Here is a 15,895-nt window from a genome sequence, read left to right as displayed (position 1 = left end):
TGACACATAAGAGGGTGTGAGGGCATTAAAATCCAACAAATGGATTTCCTAGCTGGACCCAGCCTCTAGTTGACTCTACAACTCCACCACTAGAGGAACAGCATAACATTACTTCTTTGAAACATCAATTCCATGCCTATCCAAGTATGCCAGCACTCTACGTATCATCTGGGGATTTTGAAGTCAGCGAACATTCCATGTCAGAAACGTCAATTTTCGGGTATTCAGGTTTGTGTCAGCCATTTCTATTGCTGTCCCTACCACTAACCTTCCTCATTGTGAAGCCCATGTGTTGGTAAGGAAGAAAAATATATATATATATGTATCTCTGCTCAAGGTCAACTGGAATTTTCCATACATTCCCGACCCCCACCCGCCACCCACTCCGCCTCCTCGCATGCAGCGGAGACATTCCTAAAAAACATTGTTCAGCCTCCCCCGCCCCATCAAAAAACAAAAAGGCAAAAAAAAAGAAAAATCAATGAAGAACTGTTGTGGTTCACACTGAAGGGTAAGAGATGGCAACCCTTTTCCTGTGGGTAAAACCACATGGGTAAACGCGTCAGCTAGAATATTAGACATTCAACATTTATAATACTTCCACATCTAACGAGCAATGAGATAGAGATCAGAATCAAACATCGATTCCTCAATTCGGAGCCGCCCGAGAAAAACAAAAATGTACATAAGCACTTGAGTTAATTGTAAGCTTGTCAAATCGTTCGACTTATCTGGTCGTTCATGTCTCCTGGACACAGCTATTAAGCCTCCTGCGATCAAATTAGCTTTTGACGGCGTGGAGTAGGCGCCGCTTCATAACACGTAGGACAGTCTTTAGGCCTGGCGTCGTTCAGCCAGTAAGCCTGATGAACCAGCAAAAGGGCATGGTCTATTGCTGCCTGGACAGTTCTTTAGCATTTCACCACTGAGCGTCCGAGCCTGCAGGCCAGCATTGGAGAAGACGTCCTGAACCTTTCATTCCACGTCCGATGTGGTAGATTGCTCTTCCGGGTCTCCCCGTGGCGATTTCCTCCTCGTGGCCCTCTGACTTTTCTGTTGGAGAAACTTTAACAGGGCCAACTACGTTGACTTATGGATTCATAAGTTCCACAAAAATTCCAGTTCATACCCCCCCCCCCCCCCCTTAGTTATCAACTATAGTTGGGGCTTTATCAAGGAGCATGTATGCGAAGGATGGATATATATAGGGGTTGTCATTCTATCCCAGCATATCTGATTGACCTGTAAACTTTCTTTTCCATGTGCCATCTATAATCTATTGAACCAGTTCATGCTAAATAGGTTCACAAACTCATACCAACAGGTGTTGCTTAGTTGAGTGCATGATAAAACCATGGCCCATACCAGAACATCAGCTTCGTTGAGCACTAACAATTGAAAGAATTTTTCACAGCGCGATATGCAGCGAGCGCGTTTAAATCTAATAACGCTCCTCTATTAATTCCAGGAATGCCCACAGCGCGAGCGCGCCTGATTAAAACAGAGCCACACGCTACCTCCCGACGCATGCGCGCTGTTCGGCGACACGCCCTCTCTGCACGGAGAGGCAGGGTTGCCGCTACTCCCGCGCACATGCACGTTTCACTAACGACAACGCCCATCTCTTCCGCGCACAACCGGAGAATCAAGTGAGGTTTCTCTCCTTCTATGGGCAATATCCGATTCTAATCAGGCTACAATTAAGGGCACTTTGGTTAGTATATAAGGTACGAACCTCCTAACACACGGCATATCGTCGGAGCCGCGTTGAGGGGATGACAGTCCATCGAAGCATGCTGTAACCGTGAGTTTGTGATGCAGGGAACCTACCCTATTTTCTCCACGAGGAACAACTACGAATCCTTACTCTAGTTTCCTATGTCCTCTAGGTAGCCGCATTGAACCGGAAGACTACCCCCAATACCACGCAGGGCTCATGAGGCCATCCTGCCTTATTAAATAAGTAAGCACTGAACAAACCAATCTCTCTCCTATAACACATCAACTTAGGAGAAGCTTATGGCTTACCATTTGTAAATGTGTGTGTATTAGTCTGCATGTGGGTCTTTTTTTCTTACAGGGTTCCTGACCACACTAGGTCACAGATTGCCCTTTTTTCTGAACAGACATTTTCTGATGATAATCTTTATCCTAATGTGATGTCTTGATTTATTATGCACTTTATCTTCACAGGTCTTGTTCTATTATCGCCAATTGGGCGCAACAGACTACTGGATCATAAAAACATAATTAGGAACATTACACCTAATTTTTTGTAGATTTTTGTAATTAAAACTTTAACATTTACAACGCATGTGAGTAAGGTGAGGAGGTTTGTGCACTCCCTCGTCCTGAAGAAGGAGTTTCCACACTCCGAAACATGTCATGTCGACGCACTTTCTGAGGTTGATGTACATTAAAATACAGTAACAACCTCACCCTGCACCCTTTTAACAATACCAGCCGAGGGCTTAATAAATTTTATTTTTACCCTACAAGCCAGGTATTTTTTAACTTTCACCTCTCACCACTTCACTACTCACACAATAAAAAAAAAAAACACACTCACCAACACATAGTTCACTTCAAGTGCTCCTACGTAGTCGTAAGTCGCAGCACGCCGCATCCCGTAGAGGGGTGCGAAGATCCCGATGATGAAGCATGACACCAAGGGGCCTGTTGGTGTGTGAGGGGTATTCTACACAACACTGTGTGCTCACCACCACTGTAGGGACCACTACCACCACTAGAGTGGATTCTACTTTGTTTATGTAAATTGCCTGGGGAGATCGAATCCACTTACCCTCTCCCTCCCTCCTTTGTTAAAAACTTGAAACTTTAACACAGCCTGAAGGTCAATGTAGATCCTAGACTTCCCCTCATTCGTAACCCTAAGTCTGGCGGTATACAACATAGCATATGGTATGTTTAAGTCTCTTAGTTTCTGTTTCGCCATGTTGAACTTTTTCCTCGCATCTTGTACTGAGCCTGTGAAGTCAGGGTAGAGGGAAATATCCATACCTTCGTGGTTCAGTTTGCCCATTTCTCTTGCCTTCCTAAGCGCCGCATCCCTGTCCCTATAATTCAAAAGACGTGCAATAATCAGTCTTGGTCTCGAGCCAGCCGGTGGTTTCGGTGCTAACCATCTGTGCGCTCTCTCCACGATGAATATATCAGAGAATATTTCACGGCCTAGTAGGGATATGAGCAGTTGTTCAACAAATTTTTCCACGTGACCTGTATTCGTCGTCTCCGATACACCCTTGAGGCGGATGTTGTTTCTTCGAGACCTCGCCTCTAAATCTTCCGCCTTCGCACCCATGGCAGCAAGCTGCCTATCCATCTTGACCCGTTATGTGTCCATCTGAGCTGGATTGTCTTCAGCCTCGGATATTCTGCGCGCCACCATATCTATTCTTTCCTTGTGTTAGTCTATGCGCTCAGACTTCCTATCGACTCTATACGTCAGAGAATCTGTCTTTCCGTCAATATTTGACAATGCAGTTGGAATCGTGGCAAACATGACTTGGACATCATCGTTCGTTACTCCACCTGTTGCTCTCAACGTAGATTGGGTCGACTGTTGGCTCTCTGACCCTTGGTCATGCTGCTTCTTTGTTTGATCAAAAGTTAGTTTGGGCTGGGTGTGGTCTGTCTTGCCCATAGTGCCGGCGCCTTTGGTCCGCCTCTGTGATGTTTATATTAAGTAGCAGTATATAGCTTGCAAGCAGGTGGTTGGTACACAAAAATCGCTACAGCTCAGAGTGTCACGGAATTCCGCCGTGAATTAAGGTGCCATGTAACCAACGGGTAGACCTTCGTGCAGACCTCTATTTTATTTCCCAACTGTTTTATGTTTTGTAGCAACCTGGTACCGGTGCAGACCCCTGCGGCGGCTCAACTATTTTCCCGGTGGGTCACCCTATTTCCTGCACCTTATTTGTGCGCACCTCCCCTCAGAAGAACCAAGTTGTGATCCAAGGATCAGGCCTTCTGCGTCACTCTGCTCGCTTATCTGCGCACTTTCAGCCCACTTTTTCAAATGGTGGTGCCCCTATGTGCATGTGGTCCGCAACTCAGGGAGAGCACCAATAGGTCTCCTGCGGGCACCACCACACTCTGCATAGGAGGTGGGGCAGTGCAGATACGAAGCCCAGGTTCCAAAAAGCACAAGGTGGGCACTAGCTCGTCATTCCTGGCACCATCAGGCAATTAAAAGGCTCCATATCAAGCGAGGTTGGGCAGTTCTGTGTGTCCAGGCACCCACCTACGCGCCTCACCGCGGGTCCGTTCTGTGCATGCAGGGGGGCGCAGTACATGCATCTCTGGAGGGAGATGCAGGAAAATAGTCTACGCACCCTCAGCCCGACTCCACCAGCTCTGCCGCAGCTCCCGCGGTGCAGGATCCTCAGACATGGGGTGTGCAACCACAAAGAGATACGCCCTCCGCAGCAGAGTCCTCTGATGCGGGTCTCCACAAATTGTTATATGGCCGATGTCTCTGCGCGCTATGCCCGTTCCACCTGCCACAGCCTGTACACTTTGTCAGCCGCTCTCCTCGGAACCACACACCGCCTCAGATGCCAAAATACTCAGAGAGGCCCTCCTGCACAGGTCTCCATGCCAGTCACTCACCGCTTGGTCACTCCGGGCTACGTATATCGATCTCAGTGGTCCGATGACTGCCCCAATGCCGCATTACGTGCTGTGCATCTCGGACTGCTTGTCACTGCAGTCCGAGGCTTTCGTTTTGTTTTTGCTTGCCATGGCCCTCCCACGTCGGATGTCTCTCCACCAGAGATTTGGTTCTGCGGCGGGAATATTCTTGGTTCTCAAGGGTGCCCATGCTCGCCTCACACTCCCCTCATCATATTTCGCTGTCGGGTGTCATTGTATGTTGGATTTTGGAAGGATATTGTCAGCGTCTGGAGAGGAGCTCACTCAGAATGCGGCCATCACTCTCCATGGCTAGCTCCGCCCCCCCCCCCCCCCCCCCCCCTCTCAGTATGCACTCCTGCACGTGAAAATATAGCATTGGTCATCTGATTTCCAAACTATTTGTTCTGCTGGAAAGGCTAGCTGCTTTCAAAACTGCTTGATTCTACTAAGTCTTAGCAATTGGATGGGGTGGACAGCATGGCTCTAACCATTCCGAGATTCTTCCCAACAGGCTGCAATGAACAGGTCAAGATTCTGCAATATTGCTCTCCAGTGAACCACATCAAGTTTGCAGTGTTCCAGTAATCAGCAACTATGTTCAGCAATTACAGAACATCTCTACCAGTGGATAGACAGCAGCTCAAGAAAGAACGTGAGAGATAAGCTACAGAGGCCATGTTCGTGGTGCAACTAGCGAGGTAGCCCAGGGTTATTTATTTATTTGCTTACTGAGGCCAAAATCACTTGAATCCCCATCCAATATTGCCTGCTTGCCTAAGCAAGATAGAGACCTGTATTAAAAAGAACAGGCGTACTCCAACTGACATGTAAATTAAGGTGCCTTTTCACAAAACAGAATTAGGCCAACAAGTGCAACACATACACTAAGTTCACATTTGGAAATACTTCCTAGAAATATCAGCTATACAGCACAATCTTCTAAAATTGTAGTTTATCTTTTTTTTTTATTCTTAGAACACCAAGTTGCCCGTTTCACCTTACACATGTATGATAAAAGGTTATCTTGTTTCGAGGAAAACTGTAGTAGAAATGCAGTAAGGAAAACAATGACTTTTAGACATGCATGTCAGCTTCCTCCAAATCCATAAAAACCTTTTTAAAGACAGTTATATTGGGGTCTGGGCTTTAAAAACCTGCAAAGACACAGGTAGGCACCCAGAAAAAAGCCAGGAGATAAGGAAGCCACAACAGTCTACTCATAGCCCAAAAAACACATTTGGCACCTGGAGACTTGCATACGCTATGCAATATCTTTGAAGACGTTTATTAGGAGGTGAAGTGTGATGACACTTCACTTTCTGTAGCAAAATCCTTTTCACTAGTTCTTCACCTAAGAAGAGACATTCTGTATAACCAGTTAAGTCTTGACTAGAGTTTTTACTTCCTTTTCACTTTGTAACAGCTCCTTAACCATCATGTTCCTGCTCAGAAGCAGACTAGATGGGCTGTACCATATTAAAAGCCATTAATACATTGAAAACTTTCACTCCTTCAAGAATCAGGAAATAGCATAATTCGTTAAGAGCATAACCCCCATTTGGTGACTTGGTAAAAACTGCTTTTCTAAAGCAGCCTTAGGATATGAAAACAGATATCATGAATATCAAAAATAACAGTGATGATCAAAGTCTCATTATGCGATATTACACTTGCAAAACACCATCAAGAGAATGAACTGATTACTTATCAATTTAACTCGAAGAGGCTTGGATCACCCATTAGCTATCAAATGGATTATACAGTTACCTTCACGGTCTAAGAAGTAGCAACGTCCCAGGAGAAGAAGTGGGGATGACTTGCTGAAACTAGTTTTCGTTTTAACAATCCAACCTGCCAGGGATGGGAAAAGGTTACAAAGTTTACATTTGCACTAGGTCACTGGTTCCTAATCTGTGGTCGGAGGACCCCTTGGGGTCCGCAAGGCCTACTAAGGGGTACGCAATTGTTTAACAAAACTAAATATTAAAAGGAATACATTTAAATTAAGTATAAACAATTAAAGAAGCAAAACCGAATCTAAAACTTTTTCTATATTTGTTTGTGATCTTAACAAATATTTCAATATTTGAGCATTTGCTTTGCATATACTTGTTTTTGTATTTTATGTGTACTCTTTTGGGATTCAAACCATAGAAATTTTTTAGGTCGGGGGTCCCTAACTTACAATAATGACACATGCGCAGAAGTCAAAAGGGTTAGAACTGCTACATTAGGTGTTGTTTCAAAGAGAAAGGGTGCAAGTTTGGAAGGGGTATGTTGTACTCCACTCCAAACCCAGCAAGCAGTGTGTCTGAAACACAAACTAGGCAGGGGAACAAATGTTTGTGAGGGTTATTGTATAAAAATTCGACTACTGCGACTCATTACATCTCGGTTTACCACCTTAACTGAACGAGACTGCAAATTATTAAAAATGCTACTGCGCAGTTAATTCTATGATTGGCCTTTGAATCCTCCATTACTCTTTGATACAGTGTCCCAGGTGTAGATTTTTAAAGCGCTTTGCTTATGTTACAAACAATCCAGGCCCTGCTTACGCCCAGAATCGTGTTAGAATGCATTTCACTGCAAGAACGTAGGACCTGCTACGACCAATCCTGTCCAGTATCCAGGCATTAGGAAGGCCAGAATGGGTTTGCGTTCCTCTGCTCATCTTCGTTCTAATCAACGAAAAGTCCTACCTTGGTGTATCTGGGTGCTCTTAACCACCTACAGATCCGGAAGAAGCTTAAGACTTGGATTTATTATTTTTTGCACCAGGACATTCGAGAGGGTAATAGAGCACTCTTCAAATACTCTTCATTCATTCATTAAAGGAGATTTTAAATGAGAGGCTGTGGGTTACTGTGGAAAGGTTGTTTGATTACATAACAGTCTAGATCAGGCTTTCCAGCGTAGGTGCTGGAATGCCATGTCCAAGACAGGATTTTAGGATACCCAGACAAAATATATTTGCAATACATAAATCAAAATTAAACTTATTTTCCTGGTCAGTAGTTATTCTGGATGAGGCCCTCCTGGACATAAAATGGACATAACTGATCTAGACAACTGCTACATTGACAACTACCAAAGATTCCAAGACGTTTTGAAAAATGGGACAAACAGTTTTTTTTTGTATAAATCTTCCCAACAAGAAAATAAACAGAAACCAGGCTTTGGTTTGTTTATTCAAATCACTGTCAGTTTTCAACTAACACGTGGCATGACAGGAAAACGTTTTCAAGATAGGCATGCTGGCAAAATGACAGTAAGTTATAACCAATACTAGAGTACATAAAACTAGTGGTTTATTATGTGGGTGGTGAAGCAAGGCAAACTTAAAATTGTAAAGCCGGTCCCCAAAGGGTAGGTGGCAATGCTCCATATAAGACTGAAGGGTTGCCTTTCTTTTATCACCCATTCTTCCCCCCTCCTTAAAAGCTCGAAGGTCAAAAAGGAGGAGGGATGGATGGGCTGTAAGAGGAAGACAACATGTTATTAACTAAGGGCTACTGCGTATTAGAAGATGTCACCTAATAAAGGGCCAGCAATGTCAGAGATAGATAACAATTCTAAAAAAAATAAAAAAACCTTATGTTCTATGGGACAGTCTATGAGGAAGGTTTTCGTACTGCCCCCGCTAAGCAGGAGGAAACATCAATCTCTTTCAAATGAGCATCCAGTCACACTTCCACAACGTCTAGTCACACACCATATTTCACATTGTTCCAAGCAGACATCAGCTTGCTTTTAATCTTGTCCACTTCGTCCAGCTCTCCCGACTGGGGACTCTCCGGCCGAGCAAACAGGCCATTGCAGTTCTTCTCTGTGATGGAAGACCGCACTGCAGGTGAGGTGCCTTCGTCTGGCCTTTGCAGGGCGACTTCTTGGCTCACATTCCCATACTGCAGAGCGCTGGGGGCGACGGAATGCATCAATCCTTCGTCGTGATGAGGCCTGGTTAAATTGGGGCTTCCGTGCGAAATGTGGGATCATTGCCAGGAAACCTGACGGGATCCCAAACAAAAAATAAACATATATACAAAAATTAGAACCATGAAGCACATCGTGCAAACAACACATATGCCTCTTTCTATGATAAGCAAAACATCTAACAATTTTTTTTTATCTAGGCTTTTCAAATCAACAATACAATCAAATGAAAAGTGGGGCAGTGGCTCCACATGGTCCAAGACTAATCATTTAACTACCTGCAGTTTCATATGGAGGTGATCAAACCATCAGGGTTTCAGTTGGTTCAGTGTTTCAAGTAGAGGATTTGTGACAACGTAGTACTAAGAAAGTCAATTTAACCACTGGATAAGTAAAAAAGCCACCCCTAAGGCGCAGGAGCTCGCACAGTTACCACATTGACCACAATGGCTTCTGATCGTCCTGGGGAAGTTCAATGTGGTTAACAAAATAATCAAAGAGTTCAGGAACTGAGGTCTCCTACGTGGAATTGTGTATTTTGTATAAACCACAGCTGTGTGTATTCGTTGTCCATGTACAAGCGATCGAGAAATAATGCTGTCGTAGAGAGATTTACAAAAGGGGGTGGTGATGAACAGAGTGTCTGAATTGAGCAGACCACTCTTACCCAGTCCAAAGATCAGGGCTTGATCCATCACCGTTATTTATCTCACTGCCCCATCCCAGCTCAGAACCTGGCTATATGCAAATCAGTCTGTCCCTGGCCCAGTGCATCATGGGAACAGGGCAGACTAAACTACCAAGCCAATTCTTCACCAGAAAGGAAACAAGCTACCGGGGACCGGTTTCTGGCATTTCAGCCGTCTTCGGCCCGGCTTGCTTGAATCCTGATGGAGCAGTGAGAAAGGGACTCATGTCTGAGTATACCCTGCCACACCTATAGTGGCCAAAATCGATTTACAAAAGGGGGTGGTGATGAACAGAGTGTCTGAATTGAGCAGACCACTCTTACCCAGTCCAAAGATCAGGGCTTGATCCATCACCGTTATTTATCTCACTGCCCCATCCCAGCTCAGAACCTGGCTATATGCAAATCAGTCTGTCCCTGGCCCAGTGCATCATGGGAACAGGGCAGACTAAACTACCAAGCCAATTCTTCACCAGAAAGGAAACAAGCTACCGGGGACCGGTTTCTCGCATTTCAGCCGTCTTCGGCCCGGCTTGCTTGAATCCTGATGGAGCAGTGAGAAAGGGACTCATGTCTGAGTATACCCTGCCACACCTATAGTGGCCAAAATCGATTTACAAAAGGGGGTGGTGATGAACAGAGTGTCTGAATTGAGCAGACCACTCTTACCCAGTCCAAAGATCAGGGCTTGATCCATCACCGTTATTTATCTCACTGCCCCATCCCAGCTCAGAACCTGGCTATATGCAAATCAGTCTGTCCCTGGCCCAGTGCATCATGGGAACAGGGCAGACTAAACTACCAAGCCAATTCTTCACCAGAAAGGAAACAAGCTACCGGGGACCGGTTTCTGGCATTTCAGCCGTCTTCGGCCCGGCTTGCTTGAATCCTGATGGAGCAGTGAGAAAGGGACTCATGTCTGAGTATACCCTGCCACACCTATAGTGAGCTGGGAGTGCGCAGGATTCTTTTTGCGTGCACGCAAAAAAAAGAATTGATTTAGAAGCAGCAAGGCTCTGCTGCACCTGAACTGCACCGCTATAAGAGCGCCTGAGTCCTAACTGGTTCAGAAAAGGGGGTGGTGATGAGTGTTCTGTTTAATTCAGATACTCTGTCCATCACCACCCCCTTTTCTTAATTGTTTTGTCCACCATAAGCGTGGAAGGGTATACTCAGATGTGAGTCCCTTGCTCATTGCACCATCAGGATTCAAGCAAGCCGGGCCGAAGACGGCTGTAATGCCAGAAACCGGTCCCCGGAAGCTTGTTTCCTTCCCAGTATAAGAATTGGCTTGGTAGTTTGGTTTGCCCTGTTCCCATGATGCACTGGGACAGGGACTGACTAATTTGCATGTAGCCAGGTTCTGAGCTGGGATGGTGCAGTGAGCTAAAAAACGGTGATGGATCAAGCTCTGATCTGTTGACTGGGTAGGAGTATTCTGCTTAATTCAGAAACTCTGTCCATCACCACCCCCTTTTCTGAATCATTTTGTCCACCATAAGCGTGGAAGGGTATACTCAGATGTGAGTCCCTTGCTCATTGCACCATCAGGATTCAAGCAAGCCGGGCCGAAGACGGCTGTAATGCCAGAAACCGGTCCCCGGAAGCTTGTTTCCTTCCCAGTATAAGAATTGGCTTGGTAGTTTGGTTTGCCCTGTTCCCATGATGCACTGGGACAGGGACTGACTAATTTGCATGTAGCCAGGTTCTGAGCTGGGATGGTGCAGTGAGCTAAAAAACGGTGATGGATCAAGCTCTGATCTGTTGACTGGGTAGGAGTATTCTGCTTAATTCAGAAACTCTGTCCATCACCACCCCCTTTTCTGAATCATTTTGTCCACCATAAGCGTGGAAGGGTATACTCAGATGTGAGTCCCTTGCTCATTGCACCATCAGGATTCAAGCAAGCCGGGCCGAAGACGGCTGTAATGCCAGAAACCGGTCCCCGGAAGCTTGTTTCCTTTCCAGTATAAGAATTGGCTTAGTAGTTTGGTTTGCCCTGTTCCCATGATGCACTGGGACAGGGACTGACTAATTTGCATGTAGCCAGGTTCTGAGCTGGGATGGTGCAGTGAGCTAAAAAACGGTGATGGATCAAGCTCTGATCTGTTGACTGGGTAGGAGTATTCTGCTTAATTCAGAAACTCTGTCCATCACCACCCCCTTTTCTGAATCATTTTGTCCACCATAAGCGTGGAAGGGTATACTCAGATGTGAGTCCCTTGCTCATTGCACCATCAGGATTCAAGCAAGCCGGGCCGAAGACGGCTGTAATGCCAGAAACCGGTCCCCGGAAGCTTGTTTCCTTCCCAGTATAAGAATTGGCTTGGTAGTTTGGTTTGCCCTGTTCCCATGATGCACTGGGACAGGGACTGACTAATTTGCATGTAGCCAGGTTCTGAGCTGGGATGGTGCAGTGAGCTAAAAAACGGTGATGGATCAAGCTCTGATCTGTTGACTGGGTAGGAGTATTCTGCTTAATTCAGAAACTCTGTCCATCACCACCCCCTTTTCTGAATCATTTTGTCCACCATAAGCGTGGAAGGGTATACTCAGATGTGAGTCCCTTGCTCATTGCACCATCAGGATTCAAGCAAGCCGGGCCGAAGACGGCTGTAATGCCAGAAACCGGTCCCCGGAAGCTTGTTTCCTTCCCAGTATAAGAATTGGCTTGGTAGTTTGGTTTGCCCTGTTCCCATGATGCACTGGGACAGGGACTGACTAATTTGCATGTAGCCAGGTTCTGAGCTGGGATGGTGCAGTGAGCTAAAAAACGGTGATGGATCAAGCTCTGATCTGTTGACTGGGTAGGAGTATTCTGCTTAATTCAGAAACTCTGTCCATCACCACCCCCCTTTTCTGAATCATTTTGTCCACCATAAGCGTGGAAGGGTATACTCAGATGTGAGTCCCTTGCTCATTGCACCATCAGGATTCAAGCAAGCCGGGCCGAAGACGGCTGTAATGCCAGAAACCGGTCCCCGGAAGCTTGTTTCCTTCCCAGTATAAGAATTGGCTTGGTAGTTTGGTTTGCCCTGTTCCCATGATGCACTGGGACAGGGACTGACTAATTTGCATGTAGCCAGGTTCTGAGCTGGGATGGTGCAGTGAGCTAAAAAACGGTGATGGATCAAGCTCTGATCTGTTGACTGGGTAGGAGTATTCTGCTTAATTCAGAAACTCTGTCCATCACCACCCCCTTTTCTGAGTCGTAGAGAGATGTCACAACAGTAAGAGGATAAAACAGGATATTTTATTAAAATAGGAACACACTGGTGTCTCAAAGAGGTTGGTTGCAATACAACTGCCAGATTTAGAATGCCACCACAGGGAACAAACACTGAATGCAGAATACACAAGGTTTAAGACCATCTAATGCTACAAATGCCTAGTTTACCAACTTTAATCGTCGAAGATAAAAGTTAATGGTTACATAATGTTTTACTCTGTCTCCTGGAAACAGGACACTAGCCAAAAAGCAAGTAAAGCTTGCGATTCCGTGTGCACTTTCCTTTCTCACATCACGTGTTCTTGTACGAAATAACGAGGATGTTCATGCGGACACACACGATCATAATTAAGGGTCCCGGTTTTCAGTTTTTAGGTCGAAGCCTGCATTGCAGGGCATGGCCCTGCTGCAGGCAAATACTTATTGTGAACAGGAGAATTTCAGTACTGCGTGAAACCACGCCCCCTTTTCCCATTGGCAGGCCTCTGGAAACAGAAGCCTGCCATTGGAAAAAGCTCCTGTTTAGCAGATTTGTCTGCTCTGGATCCCTCCTCTCGAGGACTCCATGACCTGCCTTACGGTAGCACGACAATATTTTTAGAAATATTGCCTTGGCAACCACGAGGCCGGTCACGGAGTCCTGGAGGGGAGGGATTCAATATCCTGTTCCCGCCCCTTTTTTTATTTTGTGTACGTGCGTTGCCTCGTTCTCCTTGCTGGAAGGTCAGGAAGGAGCATTGCAGTGGATGGACCCTCCTTGTTCAAATAGCACCACGAAGAGTCGGAAGTGATAATAAATGCATTATACCCATATGATACTGCTGCTGCATATCTGCCTCCAGTTAGGAACAAACAAGAAGAGAAACCTTGCAAATGGGTCAACTGAGAACTATGCACCAACCTGCCCCCAATGTTACCCTTATATTCTATGCAGCTTTGGTTACCATTCTACGCCCGCCGATCTATGCTCTGTTAATGCCCACGAACCCCTCTGCTACAGCTCAGCTGTTGCCTTAGTACCGGGCACCTCCAGGCCTCCGCACGCCTGCCAGTCATCAACACGGATTCTGGCACTTCATCTGTCGTCACAGAAGTTTACACGCCAGAACGTCTAGCCTTCCTCCAACCATAGAGGCTGATAAACCTGTAGGCCATTTTGGAATGGGATGGTCTCAGCAGCCAGACTAAAAATACAAGTAAGAAATATTTTTCGAAATTCACCAATGTAGTTGGTTAGCAACAATTTATTTTCAGAGCACTCTAAATGTTCTAAAAGGAGGTAAATATGATAAACGTCACAGGGTTTTATCATTTGCCCAACTTTTAAGGAGCGGAAAAATAGCATTCGGTTTCAATCAGCCTGTAGGTTTCCTATGCAAGGACGGATTTCGAATGCAGACAAAAAGCCTGTTTTCTGCTTTAGTTATGTGTATTGGGCTTAGCTGGCCAGGGACCTTTTAGGGAGTCTGGACGATCTATCGCCACGTCTGACTCTATTATCCAAACAAACTTCCGGTGCCGTCACTGCAGTGTTTCAATTAAGTCCCGCCCCTGGAAGAGTGTAATTCCGCCTGCTGCATCTCCCTCCTGGATCTAGGGACACACCCGAGGTTTTAAAAGCGGTGAGTGTAAAGGGTGAGGGATTGGAGCTTGTAAACGTCATTACTCTGCCACAGTGGAGTCTTAGAGCGAAAGAACAAACCAACCCCACTGTCTTCACGATTGCTCACCTCATACTGAAGTCTGCATCAGTGATGGAGGAGAAACACTAGGGAATATCCAACCCCATAACTGCCACCTTAACCTTTGTCATGCTCGTCACGCTGAATCGGGTTGACACACGTATTAGAAAAAGGGTAGGGAGTGGGACCGTAGAGTTGTATACCAACATTCCAGTCCTGTTCTTGCAGTTGTCAGCCTAACATGTTATATGATTAGAAACGGCGATTGTTTTCATACAACCGTTTACACTTACGCGCGATCTAATAGTCATTTTCAGGGAAGACCAGGTCTAGAAACTCTGACCATTTTGAGATAAGAGATGACCCGGGATCTGAGCTATCCATTTTTTTGCAATATTATTCACACGTGGGGAGGTTACATCCAACACAGCATCCTATATGTCAGAAAGCCAATACATCACTCCTGCCTTTATCTTTGAGATCATGTTTGGTACTGTGCGTCTTCTAAAAAAAGTTAACGTAAATACTTGAAATTATAGATAACATGGACTGTCAAAACCAATATATCTATATATAGTGGAAACAAATGTGTATGCATGCACATGATAGATTCACGTGGTTTGGGTAGGGTCGTGCTGGGGTTTCTTCATGAGCTATAGGTTTGATTGACTTTCAGCTTTCTCCAGGATAAACGCCCTTCCATGGTTTTCATCCTAAATAATTATGACTTCTTCATATTTGCTTGGCTAATTATGACAGGTTAAAACTACACAAATCTCCATTGGCCCTTATTAATACAATTTCACAACATTTAGTCTCACATGCCTTTCTTTGGTCTTAGATTTTGGTCTCATAAAGATGCGCAGAAACATTAATCTTCCAGCACATTCCAGATGGTGGCAAATTGATTTGAAATGTTCCTAAAACCATTCTGGTTTTCTACAGACAGTATGTTGGGGTGGGAATGTCCACTGCATGCTATATGAATGTGCTACCCTCCTGCACATCTGGTATACTGAATTTTATTTTGAGTATGACACATCTAAATGTGTGCTCAGAGGTCTAGGCCTGTCGATAACGTTGCGGGGTCTTGGATCTGTCCTGTGACCGTAGGGACACACCAGACATGGGCCTTATGGTGGGCAGAGTACTACTGTCCTTGTTATTATTGTACAAGAAAAAGACCAGCAATAATAGCAAACCAATTGAACCTCTTCAACTGCCACTCTCACATCCTGTTGCATGCAACTCATGTCAGCAGCTGAACAGCTTCGTGAAGCTTACATCACAAGCAGAAGCTGTGAGACATCTAATTTTACCGACCTTTGGAGGATGAGAGCCCAAGAGGGCCTCGCTAGGATTTAGACTGAGAACTCTGCACTAACCCTGGGTGTCGACCCAATTAACTAAGTGTTTTTTTTTAATGTAGGATTTTTTTTTTTAAGTTCCCACAGCACCGAGATTGAATTTCATCTGATTGCGGTGGTTGCATAACATTGAACAATAGATTATAAACTCAGCGATATTTTAGATTTTGTTTTTGGGGTGCGATTGCTCTCAAACCTATCAACTTAGCGCCCACTTAACAAGGTCTGCCGCTCTAGGCATTATGCCACAGCCTCTTTATTACCCCGTTCTGCCTGCTCCGTCCTCCCCGGCACTAATCACAGGATGGGCCCTCTCATAATAAATACCTTCCCA

At 45.3% G+C, this 15,895-nt stretch overlaps 1 protein-coding gene across 3 annotated transcripts in view; it reads right to left on the bottom strand.

Annotated features, from left to right (window-relative positions):
- ATG4D (autophagy related 4D cysteine peptidase) overlaps positions 1 to 15,895 on the bottom strand; it is a 154,601-nt gene that overhangs the window by 125,776 nt on the left and 12,930 nt on the right. For all 3 annotated transcript variants that reach the window (XM_086959070.1, XM_086959071.1, XM_086959072.1), the window contains 2 exons: positions 8,375 to 8,669; positions 6,427 to 6,510 (listed from right to left, as the gene is read on the bottom strand). In XM_086959070.1, the coding sequence (XP_086815196.1) occupies positions 6,427 to 6,510; positions 8,375 to 8,597 (307 nt within the window). In that variant the 5' untranslated portion in view covers positions 8,598 to 8,669. The remainder of the gene's footprint in view (positions 1 to 6,426; positions 6,511 to 8,374; positions 8,670 to 15,895) is intronic.

The sequence above is a fragment of the Lissotriton vulgaris genome, chromosome 1_1, assembly GCF_964263255.1.
Source record: "Lissotriton vulgaris chromosome 1_1, aLisVul1.2, whole genome shotgun sequence".
Classification (NCBI taxonomy): domain Eukaryota; kingdom Metazoa; phylum Chordata; class Amphibia; order Caudata; family Salamandridae; genus Lissotriton; species Lissotriton vulgaris.
This window is presented reverse-complemented; position numbering and strand designations above follow the sequence as displayed.